Source organism: Rhipicephalus microplus, chromosome 9, assembly GCF_043290135.1.
Source record: "Rhipicephalus microplus isolate Deutch F79 chromosome 9, USDA_Rmic, whole genome shotgun sequence".
Lineage (NCBI taxonomy): Eukaryota > Metazoa > Arthropoda > Arachnida > Ixodida > Ixodidae > Rhipicephalus > Rhipicephalus microplus.
Genome location: NC_134708.1, coordinates 83,694,822 through 83,711,029, shown reverse-complemented (window position 1 = coordinate 83,711,029; position 16,208 = coordinate 83,694,822). Strand labels below are relative to the sequence as shown.

Genomic DNA, 16,208 nt, shown 5'->3' with positions numbered 1-16,208 from the left:
CAGCCGTTTCAGCGTTTCAAAACCGACCACCATGAAAGAGCTCCGAAGCTTCATAGGCCTTTGCTCTTACTTCCGGCGCTTCGTCCGCAATTTCGCGATGATCATCCCTCCTTTGACCAAACTCCTCGCCGGCTATAGAGACCTTTAAGCCTGGTCTGCCACCTGTGACGATTCTTTCAATGAACTGCGCCGCCTCCTCACGTCGCCGCCTATTCTGCGACACTACGACCCATCGGCACCCACAGAGATCCACACCGATGCTAGTGGTGTCGGGCTAGGCGCTATTCTTGCACAGCAGAAAGACAGCTTCCAAGAGTACGTGGTTGCCTACGCAAGCCGAACTCTTAGCAAAGCCGAAATCAACTATTCCGTCACTGAAAAGGAATGCCTCGCCATTATTTGGGCGATAGAGAAATTTCGACCTTACGTGTACGGGCGCCCTTTTGACGTCGTGACTGACCACCACACCCTCTGCTGGTTGTCGTCACTGAAGGATCTAAGCGGTCGCCTCGCCCGATGGGCATTACGCCTCCAAGAATATAATATTCGCGTGATCTATCGCTCCGGCCGGAAACATTCGGACGCAGACGCCCTATCCCGTTCGCCCCTACACCCTGACCCGGACTGCTGCGAAAGTCTAACCTGTGATGCCACTGCGGTCACCATCACCATGCCATCTGAGCAACGCAAGGACCCTTGGGTTGCTTCGATTCTAGACATCCTGGCTGGGCGGACGACTTCCCCCCATTCTCGTACGTTGCGTCGGCAAGTAGAGCACTTCGCCACTCGCGACGAGGTGCTGTACCGACGCAACTACGCACCCGGTGGACGTCAGTGGCTACTCGTGATTCCACGTCATCTGCGATCCGAAATTTGTTCCACGTTTCATGACGACCCCCAATGTGGCCACGCAGGTTTCCTGAAGACTTATTCTCGCATACGTCTCCAATATTACTGGCGTGGCATGTACCGTTTTATACGACAATACGTTCAGGCCTGCTCGACGTGCCAGAGACGAAAAACTCCCCCTTATCACGCCAGGGGTACCTTGTTACCCTTACCATGCCCATCCCGACCATTCGACCGCGTCGGCATCGATATCTATGGTCCCCTTCCCAACACTGCTGACGGTAACCGCTGGATCATAGTTGCCGTCAACTATCTCAAGCGGTATGCCGAAACTTCATCCCTTCCTTCGTTTACAGCAAAAGACGTTGCGACTTTCGTTCTTCACAACATCGTATTATGTTATGGAGCACCTCGGGAGTTACTAAGCGATCGTGGTCGCGTATTCTTGTCAGACGTCATCACAGCATTGCTGCATGAGTGCCACGTCGTTCACCGCGCTACAAGCGCCTATCATCCCCAGACCAATGGAATGACAGAGCGCTTCAACCGCACCCTTGGTGACATGCTCTCTATGTGTATCTCGTCAGACCACTCTAATTGGGACCGAGTGCTCCCGTTTATCACGTTCGCCTATAATACCGCCATTCAAAGCACTACTGCGTTCTCTCCTTTTTTCCTCCTTTATGGACGCGAACCTTCTTGCACTATGGACACCATTCTTTCGTACAAACCTGACTCCTCAGAGTCCACGACTTTGTCTCAAGCCGCTACATACGCTGAAGAATGTCGCCAACTGGCAAGATAGTTCACAACCCAAGACCAAGGACGCTTAAAGCACCACCATGACGCATCAAATAACACTACTTCCTACGATCCAGGTTCACTCGTCTGGCTGCATGTCCCTTCTGCTACACCTGGCCTTTCTACCAAGTTGGTCCCCAAGTATCACGGCCCATATCGTGTGCTACAAAAAACGTCACCAGTGAATTACCTCATTGAGCCACTGGAACCATCTTCTGACCAACGTCGTCGTGGCCAGGAAATTGTCCACGTCTCGAGACTTAAGCCCTGCTACGACCCTCCCGTGTTTACTTGTCCATAGGTCGCCAGAATGGCTCCTTATTTCGCGGGGAGTAATTGTAATGAATCTGAATAACGGACGCTCTGCTGGTAATGAAGAAGACGATGATGATCGGTGGCTGTAGTAGTAGCTCGCGCACGCTGCTCGCCATTAGCCAGACCTGCCTGATAAAGCACATTTTGCCAAGCTGCGTCTGAACCTTTCTCGACGTGCAACACCTCTATTTTAATATACGTATTGTTACAAACGTGCTGTGGCCCACTGGCTGAAAGGCTCCCAGAGGCAGTACCTGGAGCCAGACTACTTAGAAGCCACCGCACGACTGGCCTGCAGTAGCATGTGGAACGCGTTTCGCGTTGTGCAGTGCTCTCGCCCTCTTGCTAGCCTTCCTCCAAGGGACACCGGCGTCCGCCTGAGACACTGGGAACATCTCTCAGAGACTCTGGATATGTAGGAAGCACGTAGCTACACCCTTCTCCTCGAGCGTCTCGGTGCCTATAAGAGGCCGAGGCATCGCTACTCCTCCTCGAGCGTCTTGGCACCTATGAGAGGCCAAGGCATCGCTAGATCAAATGCGCCGGCCTCTTATAGGCCAGGGCATCCGATCTAGCGGCTTCCTCATCTACATTCTGTACATATGTTGTAAACATAAATGTTTTGTTTCCTTCTGGCTGCCTTGCCACTGCCTGGATGCTCCCTGCCTGGCGTTGGCCCTCGCGACACACTACCCAAGAGACTGTTGGAGGCCTCTCTCTTCGTAACAACTGGTTGGCAGCAGTGGGACGGTATTGTACTTTGCAACTTCAGCCAGCTGAAGCGGGGACAATGCATCGGAACCCATGACTGCAGCAACGTGAGTGTCGGACTTTTCCCCTTTAAGATTTGCCAGGCTTTTAAAGATAGATTTGAAGCTTGAAGCTGGCAGGTTTTCTTCATCAATTTTCAGCCTATTTACGTAATTGCACTTGGTGATATCGATGGAGAATAGATCAGGAGAAGAGTTTGACGCCTGAGCTTGTGGTCATGGACCTCAATTCACTACACAAGCCTGAGTTATTATTGCTATGCGTGGAATTGGGAGTGGACATGGGGAACGCTATAAAAAAACTGCAGATCATTCAGGCATTACTTGCCTCAGCAGTAAATGAAAGCGAGCTTCAGGAATCGTGGAAATTATTAAAGAGCGCCAGGAAAAGAGGAAAAGCGGCCGACTGAAGCGAAAGAGCATGAGGCAAAGGAAGAAAACAGGCGTATCGATAAAATATAAATACTTTTGCTTTAGGTTCAATTAAAGAGGCGTGAGCTTCAGACTCTGCTGGCAAAACGTGTCGGCGGTCAGGAAACAGTTATTGTAAAAAGAATATACCTGGCATGAGAAACATTGAATGCACGGCTGAACTGGATAGTGATAACTGCGTCGTTGGCCAGTTCGAGATTACAGCTGGTTGTTCACAAGCCTAGCTGAAAATCGAAATGATTTGATTTCTCGGCACATGGCAGATGCAGCATCTTCAGCTCAGCAGGAACAGTCGCACTCATCAAAGCATCGAGTATACAGTCGGAGGTACTTCCATCAGGGTGTACTGATTTGGATGGGCAAGCTGTCTGGAAACAAACTGTCAGTTGTATGGAGTATAGCGATAAAGCTGCAGAAAGTGACAAAAGATGCGGTAACACATTGTCAGTGCACACCCTCTTCGGCAGCAAGGATGCTGACTCGTTTCCTGAGATGGCTGTGATTGCAGAAGGCACTGCCTCAGGGAAACTTAGTCTGATGGGTTTTTTGGGCCAGAGGACGTTTGCATGCGGGTAAGGGTCGTTTCGACGTACCTGTCTCCATATGAATGGGGACAAATACATAAGATGTGACTACCTCTTTGCTATCCTGAGGACAGAGATTACGTAAAGGTTCCAGGTGGTTTCACATGGTCTTTTAGACACGCGTCCCAAAGGACTTGTTTCAAAGAGTGTGTATCGGGTTGGGTCAGGAGGTAAAAGGGTTGCCCCGCCTGGTTTGGGACGCGATCACTTGAGCAGGTAGTGAATTCTTCCCCCTCTCGTCTGCCAGCTTTATGGATTATAGTAAAGTGAGCCTGGCAGGTTTTAGGGTGAATTGTCTGGCGCTCGCGGGATTCGCTGCGATGGCGCATCTGCAGAGGGCGAGCCCAGAGGCCAGAACCGAGACCACGACGCCAAGCTGGGGCCGAGGCTACTCACCAACGGCTGTTCCGAGCGTCTCCAAGAGCGGACACTTCAGACTCCAAAACAGTGACTTTCTGGACAGTGGATGCAGACTCTTGTTTACCAGCAATTTGCGCACTTGCACTGCTGGAGGAGTTCTTGCCTGCTATGCTTGCTTCGAAAACTCTGTTTGAAATCTTCAATGATCATGTTTTCTGCCAAAAAATTGTGAATTTCTTCACACTGTCTATTACTCAATTTTTTTTATTTTACTAGAAAGTATGGGCGAAAAGTTGCATCATGACGTGCTGACGCAGCGAGGAGCAGGCAACACGCTACCCGCTTGTCACTACTGTATTGCAGTGAAGACATTTTATTTTTCGCAGGCACGCATTTTAGTTGATTACGCCTTTTTTGTTTTGTTTTTATTGTTCCTTTTTGCAATTGAAGTAGCGAGTCTTGGCGTTCCCTCTAGTTTGCGGCAAAACTGTGACCCTTTAATGCTGGAAGACACATCCCTCACAGCAGCAAACTAGCCAGCGCTGCTAACAACCAGCTCTGATTACACTTTGAATAATTTCAAGTTCTTTGCACCCCACTTTTTGTATTTTCTGTTAATTCGAAATCCACTTAATTCGCAGATTTCCCACAGCCCCAGTGACTTCGAAATAATGAGGTTTTACTTAAAAGTGATACAGAAATGTAAACTTAGAACTAAGGCATATCAAGCTAGTTAGTACTTGTTGGCAGTTGGCAATTTGATACTTGGGTTACATTAATACTACAGGGTTAATTATGCATATAATAGATAACTAAAATATATTTTATAAATGCACTGATAGAATGTTTGTGGAGTAGTCATGATACTCAGTCTTCTTCTAAGGCGCAAATGAATGATAATTCATGAAAACTGCGACAAAGAATGTTCAACTAGGCAAATTCACATTGCCAACATGGTTCACCACTGTTCCAAACATATTACTGCACATGTTGTGGCATTGTAAAAACTACACAGTTGACACAGGGAAATTAGTGTGAGCGCCGTATTGCAACTGGTTGTTCATCCTTGGCAGCATAAACCACTCATAACGCTAGATCAAAAGGCAGTAAAATGCGAATCTGTGCCTTGATGTTATGACATTCAAACCAGCTACTAAAGGTGCAACTATGAGGCAGCATATTAAAAGAGGATGATTCAAAGCAGGTGACAGTCGGGCTTGCAGAGTGTTATATGCCTCTAAGATAACTGCCGATCCAAACGTAATCCTCGACGACCTTTCTGTTTCTCTTTTACTTTCTGCATACCCCCCACCCCAGCCTCTCTCTTAGCAAGAGACATTGTCTACAGATCGGTGGATAATAAATTATTGCTTTGAAGTGAATTCAAAGTGAATAAAGGTTTGTTTGCATAGTTTTGAACAGAATAGTTCAAACATAGTACACTTGAGCCCCTTTAGATAAGTCGGAAAGCAATTCTAGCAATTTACATGAGGTGTCCCTTAAAGCTGGATGCCATGTATGCATTTTCTTATCAACCCTTATTGCAGTGTAGGCATGTGGTGTGTCTAATACCCAGTTTATTAGATCAGTCTCTCTTATAAAGGGTTCGAGTGTGTATGGGTCACGCCAATAGTACCAATCGTGGTGCTCGACAAAAATCAATTTCTCTAAAGAACTTTAAGAAAGTCACACACATATACATCTTAGTTGTACATTATTTCCCCTAAGTAATTTGAGCAACAAAAGTTTTTAGAATATGTGAGCTCTATTTGAATTCACAAAATGTTTAACAAACCAGGTACAAAAAAATTGACTATTAATCAGTCTTTCCAGGCATTCTTTCAATACTTTCTTTTTTGTGTTTTTTGAGCATCGTGGTTTCATTATAGGTCATTCTCTTATAATACCTTTATATTTACTACTCCATAGCACCTTCGTAATGTTAAGTAAATAGTAGTGTTTTCGAGAATTTTAGTACAAAAGACAATTGTTGATCAAATGCAGGAATTATTTTTATAAAACTCACCATAAAACGTACTATTTGCTAAATTGGTTGTTTTGCATCTGTTTTGTGAATAGGCTCCAAAATAAAAGTCTGAAGGTGGACACAACGTTACTTTTGCCTTATGTTGAGACGTCTGTGACAGCATAAGGTGTTCAAAAAAAAAATTTGCAGGAACGCGCGTACGATTGGAAGTCGTATCAACTTTTCGGAGAGCAATTTTATAATCCAAGTACGTTTTGTCTTAGTTGAGAAAATTTTTTTTGAAGTTTAATGCCGCAATTGCATAGTATTTTTATGTAGACAATAAAACCAACTGAATTCACTACATAAAAAAAAGGTTGTGTACTGATATCACATTATTTTCAGTAGCTTTTATCGCTACCTTATATTGTTTATTAGATATAAAGGTGGTAATAAACAAGAGTAAAAATATAACAATGCCACTAGCTTAGATGCCATAATTATCTCACTTTTTAACGAGAGGATTATGTTGCGTGTAATTTTTACTGCACATCCATACGTTGTAAAACTATTTAAGGCTGATAAAATGAAATTGCACAATTATCTGCTTTTCTTTATATTGATCCTATTTTTGAAAAGTACTGTCTATAGTTTCAGAAAATGTCATTTTAACTATTGTTATCCTGTAAAGGTGCTGCAAGTTGTACTCGGTGATGTTGATTTTTTATATTTTCAAGAAAATATGCCTATACATTCTTTAAATGAATCTGAAGTCTTACAAGTTAACACAGGGCTGATAATTTAGAGCCTTGGGGCCTCACTACAAAAGCACATGTGCTAGAAGGTGTTGGAGTCAATTTTACATTCAAGCCGATGGACTTTTCTTTTTGCATTTCCAGGTGATGCTGCTAGCCAGGAAGCACTAATAAGCCGCTCAGCGAAACTTCAGGATCTGGCCGATGTCTACTACATTTACCACAACATTCACCGTTATATTGTGAGCAATTCTTGTTTGTTTTGCTATTTTCTGGAAAATTGCATGCTGTACTGGTTCACACCTGATAAAATTAAAACTTCAATCTCGCACGGTGTCTTTTCTTTTTGACAGCTGCCTTATAATGTACATGTGGCATTTTTGGCAGTGTCCTAACATAACTCTGATGATTTAATTTGGTGCGGCTTCCCTGTGAATAATGGATGTTGTTTGTGGAATTTTTTTTGGCGGAAGCCAGAAAAATGAAAACAAATTGAAATTGTGCTTCTTTTATGGCAATTCTTGCAAAAGATTAACAGGTACCAGAGGTTCATTCAGATGCATCCCAACTGTGGTTAACTTTGCAGACTCTGTTCTTTGCCGAAAAGCACTTTAAATGTGTTCTGGGCATGTTGATGAAATTATGTGCAAGGCATTATTGCGAAGAAGCAAATAAGGCTGTGGTGTCTACAACCCTCACTTATCTTCTTCTGCATTTGCTAAAATATTTTCCACCCAAGAAAGGTTTTTACATTAAAGATGAGGAATGAATGAATGAATGAATGAATGAATGAATGATTTTTATTGTACTCATATCCTATACAAAATAAGCACAAACTGTATGGTCCCACAGCCAAAGGCTAGTGCAGGTCCCATTGAAAGTATACATAACTGAAACTGTAATAGTTCTAATTAAAAATAAACAGAAGTAAACAATTCAAATTTGATATCTTCAAATTTGAATTGATTGAGGAAGTGTGTTGTGATGCAAAAACTCGCGAGTAGTGTGCAATGTTGCCACAACGTTCTTTGTCATATTGCGGCAACGTCACGTCAACATTCGGTCCTACTAGGACTAGCCAGGACTTGAATTGACTGCTTTTCATCGTCTCTCCATTAGGAGGAGCCGTTCACGGCATACCTGCCCGAAGCCCTGTTCAACATGTCTCGCTATCTGTTCCACCAGCTCATTCATCAGTCAATACGGGGTGTTTCACTCGTGTATCCTTCGAAAGGCATGAACTTTCTAAAGCTCATTGCATTGCTCAAATGTTGTGTGTTCGCTTCTGGCTGTTTTTGCGGCATTGAGAGCAACATCGACATGTGCAGAAAAGTGAGTGCTCAGACTGTTACATTTTTGATGGTTTGCCCTGAAAACATTTAGTGCAACATGGAAGCCCAAAGCTGTGACCCTTCGACCATGGTTAACGCTTCACTTTAGCATTTCTTTTAACCATATTACGAACCGATATTGCCATTTTCGAATGGTACTAACTGTCCTGCAACTGGTACGGTGGTTCAATTTGAACTGAACCTTACAAGTAATTCAAAATAACCAAGAAATGACGTATCCAAACTAAAATGGGAAGCTTCTTGAGAATATTGGTCTCAGACTCGTTTTCTGCATGACATCCAATGGCAAGAGAAACTTTACACGCACTAAAAGGAAAAGCACCTGCACACTTCGTAGCCTCGGTACGGCAAATAGTGCACAGTGAGGCGCCAAGCTGCTAGCATGGCTGAGCATTAATGCTATTGCTACATGAGAAGCATGACATTTTTCAAGCCTCTTTCATGCCATCTTTGTATTCTATGCGTATCTGCGTGGTCTTACATGTAGAGCCCATCACTACTACATGCAACTTGTGAGCTTCTGCAGCTTTGCTATGCGCAGATTGTAATCGTCATGTTAATATCAATTGCATTGTAAGATTGCATATTTGAGTATAGTCTGAGTCTAACCGATCTTTAAAAAAATTACAAATTGAGCTCTGGTAACTTCTTCGAAGCCTAATGTTTAAGACCTGCTTAGTCATTGACTAATGCTTGCAGCCAAGAGCACTCACTCATTGATGCAATGTATAGTGACAGTCAGTATTGTAGGTGTCATTATGCTAATGCTGCTGAATTAATAAAATTTATAACCATTTATGCTTAGGAGATCAAATTTTTAATTCAGCAATAGAAAAAAAGCACCCCTTCAGATTTTTTATATAAGTAGCATACCAAATTGATCTCTAAATTTCTAATGGACATTTGTTTTGGGTGTTGAGCACCTGCAAATTTTCTGCAACAAAGTTTACTAGTGTTCCTTCTTTCAATATTTTTATAATTCCAACATGTGCTGGCATTTCTCCCTTGTTTTTCCATGATAGAATTGTCTGCAAGTTTTCATGTCTGTCGTGCACTAGTGTCGGGAGCAGTGTATTCTGTAAAGCGCAGGGATCGCAACACGACTTGTATCCTTAATGCACTTGCAACACAGTGGCGTGCTATATGCTCTGTCCAAGCAGAGCCGTAACCTTGGCGCCCATCGGCTTGCCCGACACTGCTACGAGCGGCTACAGAACCTCCACGTGCCACTCCGATTCAGGGACACGTTGGACCTTGCTGCGCTGACAGTCCGATCAAAGCCCTTCAGCGATGCCCAAGTAAGTCTGCACTGAAAGGCGGGCTTGCTTTTCATGTACGTAGTAAAGATGTGGGAAAATGTAACTTGCAATAACTGAGCAATGGACATGTTTTACCGTGGAGCTTTTTTAGTCCACTCTGTGCAGTTTTGCCGGTAATGCCATTCCTGGTAATGCGTTACTTTTTCGGTAATTTAGAAACATGCTTATTACCATTTTGGTACTTTTATGGGTGATTTATGTTGACATGTTTCGGTAACTTGAGGTGTCACATCACTTGTTACTTTTTATTAAACTTTCATAGGAGTTTTACACAAAGATCGTATACATCGCATTTCCATAGCTATTCTTTTGTTGCAGCAACAGACTGCTGTCAGCCCGCCGGGCACTGATAATAGGAGGATCATCCAACGCATCCATCAAATGGCTATTTACCAACTATAGATGCGTGCGTATTCACTGAAAAGCAATGCAAGATGTCCAATAACTGCTTTTAAATAGAAATGTTGCTTAAATTCTACAAGTTTTAGTTATCGAAAAGATGTACTTGCAATACTATCGTGCTATTTATCAGTTTTGGCTGCACCGGAGGTAAATCACGAGACACAAAGCTTTCACTGCTTCATCATTGCCTGAGCCTGGGGATCGTGTGATATTTCTTTGCCAATTCAACTGTACAAACTCATTTTAGTGCAGAGCTGTCACGGTTTATGTTCGCCATATGTCGTAAATGAAAAATGATCATTATCATGAAACGACATGCCCTAAATCACCATGCATGCTGCAGTGTACAGACTCTAATCAGTGTTTATCGCCCTTGTGTTTTCTTGCTGACATTTAGTGGACCAGTGTACCAAGTAGCAAGATTTGCACAATTTCTGTGGCATGTACGCACTGTAGGAGTTTTTTATGGCAGAGCTGTTATAATCGAGGTTTGCCTACAGGTGTAGAGAAGTGGCAGAAAGAAAAAGGCTGAGAAACATCGAGGGATGGGCGAAAAGGTAAAAGCGTAGCCTAGTCGGGACAAGCGTATGTGCCCACCTGCTCTTACGTTACCCAGCCTTGTGCAAAACTTTTTAATAATAATAATTGTAAAACCATGATATGATTATGAGATACACTATAGAGGAGGGCACTAAGCACCTACTAAGCACACCGGCCTTGAAAATTTTCGCCTGCATCAAAAATGTGACCGCCCCAGCTGGGATTTGATTTCTGGAACTCTGGGTCAGCGATCAAGCACCATGACCACTATAGACCACCGCGACAAATGCTAACTTTTCTAATGTAGCATCAGGTTTACAACTGAGTCTCTTGGGCTCAGCTTTTATGAGACACCCTTTATAATTCTGCCTTGTTGCTGAAGTAATCATTTCAAGGTCGCTGAAACATTTTGTCTGTTGATGGAACCTACGCTGTTAAAGTCACAACAGTGAAATAGTAATTCAGGGTTCACAGAGTCTTATCTTGTCTCTCTGGCTGACCTTGCCCTTCAATGCAGGACCTATTGCCTCTCTGCTACCGCTGTTCCTCAACCAATCCTCTCGTAAACGAACGTGGCCGTTGCTGTGTGAACTGCAGCCAACCATTCGTTCATTCTTTCATCGCTTTTGGTAGGCAAACAAACTCCACATACTGCTGTTTCTAAAGCTGTTGATATTGAAAAACTCATTAAGACACTTTTGTTCCTTATTTTTCAAGACATGGGAGAAAAAATAAATTATGAAAGTTATATGCTTACATAAAGTTTAATGGGTACTTTTAATTACAATGGAATCAAACGTTGTTTTAATGTGTAACTCATGGCATTTTTTACGACAAAGCTGACCTAGTCAGCTGCTGCCACCATTGTCATTATAGTAGTAGTAGTAGTAGTAGTAGTAGTAGTAGTAGTAGTAGTAGTAGTAGTAGTAGTAGTAGTAGTAGTAAAAGTAATCTCATAGAAGTCATGAGTCTTGGGAATGGAGGGTAAAGCTAACTTGGAGGGGGAGACCGTGACACGCACTGTTGTATGCTTACTCGGAAAAGGGGAGGATGTGAGAGGACGACAACAAATGGTGTTTGCGAAAATATGGTCAATTTAAGAGTAGTCACACACACAAAGCTGCATCGTCTGCTGTCGCACACAGTACTATGAGAGTCGTGGCCATGGTGGAATGTTACGGGCGTGGCCGCACGTCATACACAGCAGCAGTGCTTGAAATGCTGCTCGAGTTCCAACGCAGCCGAGATAGAAGTTTTAGATGAATGGACGGGTGAAATATGCAACAAACACTCTGAAGTGCTGCTGTAGAGTCCACACACAGCTGCGAATGGAATCGCGTGAAATTCACATGCCTGAACCTGAAGAACTAAGAAGCAAAGAATAAATCCTCAAAGAAGCCCTGCGACATATTAAGCATATAGTTTTCACTGCTTGAACTGTGGAGTGCACTGATATCATTGCACAAGTAGCAATGCCAAAAAAAAAAAGCTGCTGTAATTTTACTTCAAGAGAGAAACCACACCGTTTTCTAACGAGTGACATTCAAAGGCTATTTTTGTGATCAGAAGTAACATTTCATCACATTTTGATTGGTTTGACGGGACAGGTCGCACGTAATATTCATATGGTCTCGAATAGGTCACACTGTTATACACTAAAAATTATAAAATCACTCTTTATAATCCCTCATATACAAAAGGAAAAGGATTTCTCTTTTTAAATATGAAAATTTGCAATTGCAAAATGTCTGTAGGAGCGCTGCACGACAGCCACCATGTGGTGAGTTGTCTGGTATGTCTCTGTAGGAGGCGCGCCATAATTGTTACCAGCCTTCGATGTCAGTGGGGGAGTAAAATGCAAAAGGGAATGTTTTTTTTTCTCGTTCTCTTCTGGGGTTTTGTAGTTTGAAGGCTAATAACTTCTGTTACTGTGTATGCAAAAGAAAAAGCATCGCAGGGTCACTTTAAAATAAACTTTACCAGAACTTGAGAGCCAGACAAAAGGGGTGACAGCTTAACTCTGCGGTGGCATGATGGAACTGGCTGGAATTTTTTATTTTTTTGAACATCATTTTGAAAACACATGTGCAAGTTCCTTATCGGCTGCAGCTATTATGGAAAAAAAAGGGTTATCCCTTGCATTTGCTTACAGGATGCAACGCAATTTAGCTCCCACTGGATCATGCTTGTGAAGTCGGTGCAGATTCGGGTGAAACAAAGCCAGTTTGGAGTAAGCAAGGGGCTCATTATGTGTGGGTGACATACACAAAGAGCATTATTTGCAGAATACTAATACATTGCCGCAGAGGCATTTTACGTAGATGGAGGGGGGCACTCAAACATCCTGCAAAAATAAAAGAGCATTTTGCACAAACATATTAAGAAGTTTAAAGTTGGACAGAAGCCCGTCTGGTCGGGATGATACATGGTTGAAGGTAAAAAACCTGGAAGCACTGCACCAACCAAAATAAACACTTAAAAAGAAAAAACACAGAAAAAAAAGACGTTTCGGCTTCCACACGGAAGCCTAGTTCACAGTGAAATGAAAACATGTGTAAAACAATTCGCCTTATGAATGTTTCAATATATCATGCAGGCAGCACACATATATTGACGGCAGATTACCATCACTCCTGTTAAAAGTGCACAGAATGGTTTGTATCACGATTGACTCAAAATAAAGATGTCGTGACAGTCCTTTTTTTCTAGCGAGAACACAGGCCTTTCCGCAATCGATTGTGTGACCACCTGACACATGCTCAGCCAAGGCACTGGATGTAACATTTTATTTGTTAACGTCGTAAATGTGCTGTTTGAGGTGCCGTTCAAAAGGGCTGTCACGGCGTCTTTATCTTGAGTCACTCGTGATACAAACCACTCTGCGCACTTTTAACAGGAGCGATGGTAATCTGCCATCAGTATATGCGTGCTGCCTGCGGGATATATTGAAACATGCATAAGGCGAATTGCTTTACACATGTTTTCATTTCACTGTGAACTAGGCTTCCGTGTGGAAGCCAAAACGTTTTTTTTCTGTTTTTATTGTTAACTTTTACTTTGGTCGGTGCAGTGCCTCCAGGTTTTTCACCTTCAAAAAAGTATTCAAATGAAATTTGAGAGAACGAAAACATGTAACTAGGGTTAAACATAGTTTGAAAACATTTTGCTCATGCAGTTGTTATTCAGGAGTGATTACACATCATAGCAAGACATAAGTCATTATTTGTTACATTTATCGTATGTCACTTGTTGGACTGTGCCATTCTCTTGTGCGCATTGTGATTGCAGAGTAGACTTGCCAGATGCCACCGAAGTAAGACATAGAAAACCGTCTAAAAACTAGTGGCTATTCAATAATTCTCATTCTTAAAGATATATTTCAATATAATACATCCAAATCTCATTAATTCGAACACGCTTAATTCGAACTTCCGGTTAGTTCGAACTCGCGCTGAGGTCCCGTCAAAGCTATATTTATTCCAACGGGCGAAAACGCCTTTTAGTTCGAACGCGGAAGCACTTGCAATAGTTAATTTGAACATACCGCGCTCCGAAAATGCTCTCAGCACCACGCCCAATCCCACAGCAGCTCCGCGCTCCGAAAATCCTCTCAGCACCATGCCCAATCCCACAGCAGCTCCTCCTACACCTCAACACTGCACGCAAGAAAAAAACAAAAGGAAAGAAAAGGCTGCGGCAGAATGTTTGCTCTCTCTCAAGTGCCGATCTGTGACGCGCCTGCGCCACGCTTCTTCCTTTTCCGTCCCTGCCACGTGGAGACCCTTCTCCTTTCAACGTTGTGCACAAAGAGAGAGAGGAAAAAGAAAGAAAGCTGTGGTGGAGTGTTGGCTCTCTCTCAAGCACTGGTGCCACGCTTGCCCCTTTCCTGTTCCTGCCACATAAACCCTTCTCTTTTCAACGACGCGTGCGAAAAGAGCAAAAAAAAAAAAGCTGCTGTGGAGTGTTAGTTATCTCTCAAATGCCGATCTGCTTCTCTCTGCATGGAGTTGCCCCTCTTTTCTCGTCATATGCTGCGCGAGTGATTTTAAATGAAAAGATGAGAAAAGTGAGCCCCGTAACTGTCTCCCAGGGGGAGGACACCTCAACAGTATCTCAAGAGAGATGGGGGGTAAAGGAGGGATTAAAAGGATAGGATTAAAAGATAAAGAGATAGAAAGAGAGGAGGGAGAGAGCGAGGCGCAGGGACAGCGAACGACAGAGAATGACGGAAGTAAGGACGGGATAGGAAAGATGGCGACGTTGCGGCTACGGCGCAGAGGGTAGTAGTGGAGACGCAGTCGTTGTCGTCATCTTTAAAGAGTGTCGGCACTGGACATTGCCGCGCCCAACTTCTCTTACTAGGAGATTGCTGAAGCCGGAATAGATATGATTTGCAAGCTGCATGTGAAATTGATTGACTCGCTGCAAGGCAAATGTGTGCAGACGTGCATCACCGATTACTTCAATTGATGACGGATATCCTGTGATTTGTGAATAGATGTAAATCTTCTGAAACTTCCCCCTCGTGTGTTTGCTCAATGCACATACGCCAATGCATGGTGAGCCCTCCGTTCATTTAGCTTTCATTATTTCAAACTTCTTTTAATCGAACAAATTTTCGGGCCCCTTTGAGTTCGAATTATTAATATTCGATGGTAATTAATTATAACATAAAGGTCACTCAGATCAAAAGGGAAGGTAAAAAAATAGTTTTAGTTATATTTAGGGGCGAAGCTCCTTAAGGCGTGGATCTGTCCATCCCTTGTATGTATGCAGTAGTACGTAGCCACTGGTGGCACATACCCACTCTAGAGCGGGCGGGTGTGTGCCACAGGGGATGCGAGATGAGAGATGGTGGTATTTAGAGTATTCACTAGATAGACGCACGGACGGACGAACAGACAGACTAGCAGACGGACGGATGGATAGGCGCGCGGGCGGATGGACGCATGGACAGACGGACGGACGTATTGATGGACGGACAGAAACGAGAACGTACGGACGGAAGCACGGCTGACGACGCTTCATGATCATTCACTCCGTGGATATGCTGTGATTTTTTCACTTAAAAATTATGTGTGATTATAAGCGAAAGCACATATTTACTTTTTAACATGGTATGCATTGTAGTCTTCACTCTGTTCATTGCGCACTTTATAGGGCATGAATAATGTACGCTTTACTTCCACCGCTCAGCTACATGAAGTGATTGACAAACATGCTACCAGCAAATGTAAGTGGCAAGTTAAAAAAATTTGCTGAAAAAGATGTGCATAATAAAAAAAATGTGGCAGATAACTTGGAATAAAAGAAGCACAAATTTGTCTATTGAAAACAGAGCTGGCGGCTCTGCTGCAGATGATGACGTCAGGCCAGTTCAAAGAAGTGGCTTCAGTGACGCTTACTCATTCTCCGAAGCTCTTTATGATCTGGTCTTGCGCACATTTGTTCTGACCCACCCCTTATCCAGAGGTCCTACCCCTAGTGGAGTTCACTTTGGCTGAGGGAATCTCGGACGCCGAAGCCTTCGAAATTCTCGAAGGCAAGGCAAGGGTGATGAAGGAGCCGAAGAAAGACAGGCCAAAGTCACCGAGCCAACAGATCATCAGTGGTATGTGCGAGTGATTTACACTGCGCAAGTTTCATTCGTATCGTGTAATTTTCTCAGAAAATAATTCAGTTCTGCCCACGGCCATCAGTGTCCTTTCCACAGGGAATTTGCACAAATGATCTATCCAATAGTCCTTGGGGGGACGATTACAA

General features: G+C 43.4%; 1 protein-coding gene across 1 annotated transcript in view; it reads left to right on the top strand.

Moving 5' to 3' along the window:
* Window positions 1-16,208, top strand: part of LOC119163163 (intraflagellar transport protein 122 homolog) — a 79,330-nt gene that overhangs the window by 58,534 nt on the left and 4,588 nt on the right. The window contains exons 20-24 of the mRNA XM_037415108.2: window positions 6,977-7,074; window positions 7,952-8,052; window positions 9,317-9,482; window positions 10,963-11,074; window positions 15,916-16,056. Of these exons, the coding sequence (XP_037271005.2) occupies window positions 6,977-7,074; window positions 7,952-8,052; window positions 9,317-9,482; window positions 10,963-11,074; window positions 15,916-16,056 (618 nt within the window). The remainder of the gene's footprint in view (window positions 1-6,976; window positions 7,075-7,951; window positions 8,053-9,316; window positions 9,483-10,962; window positions 11,075-15,915; window positions 16,057-16,208) is intronic.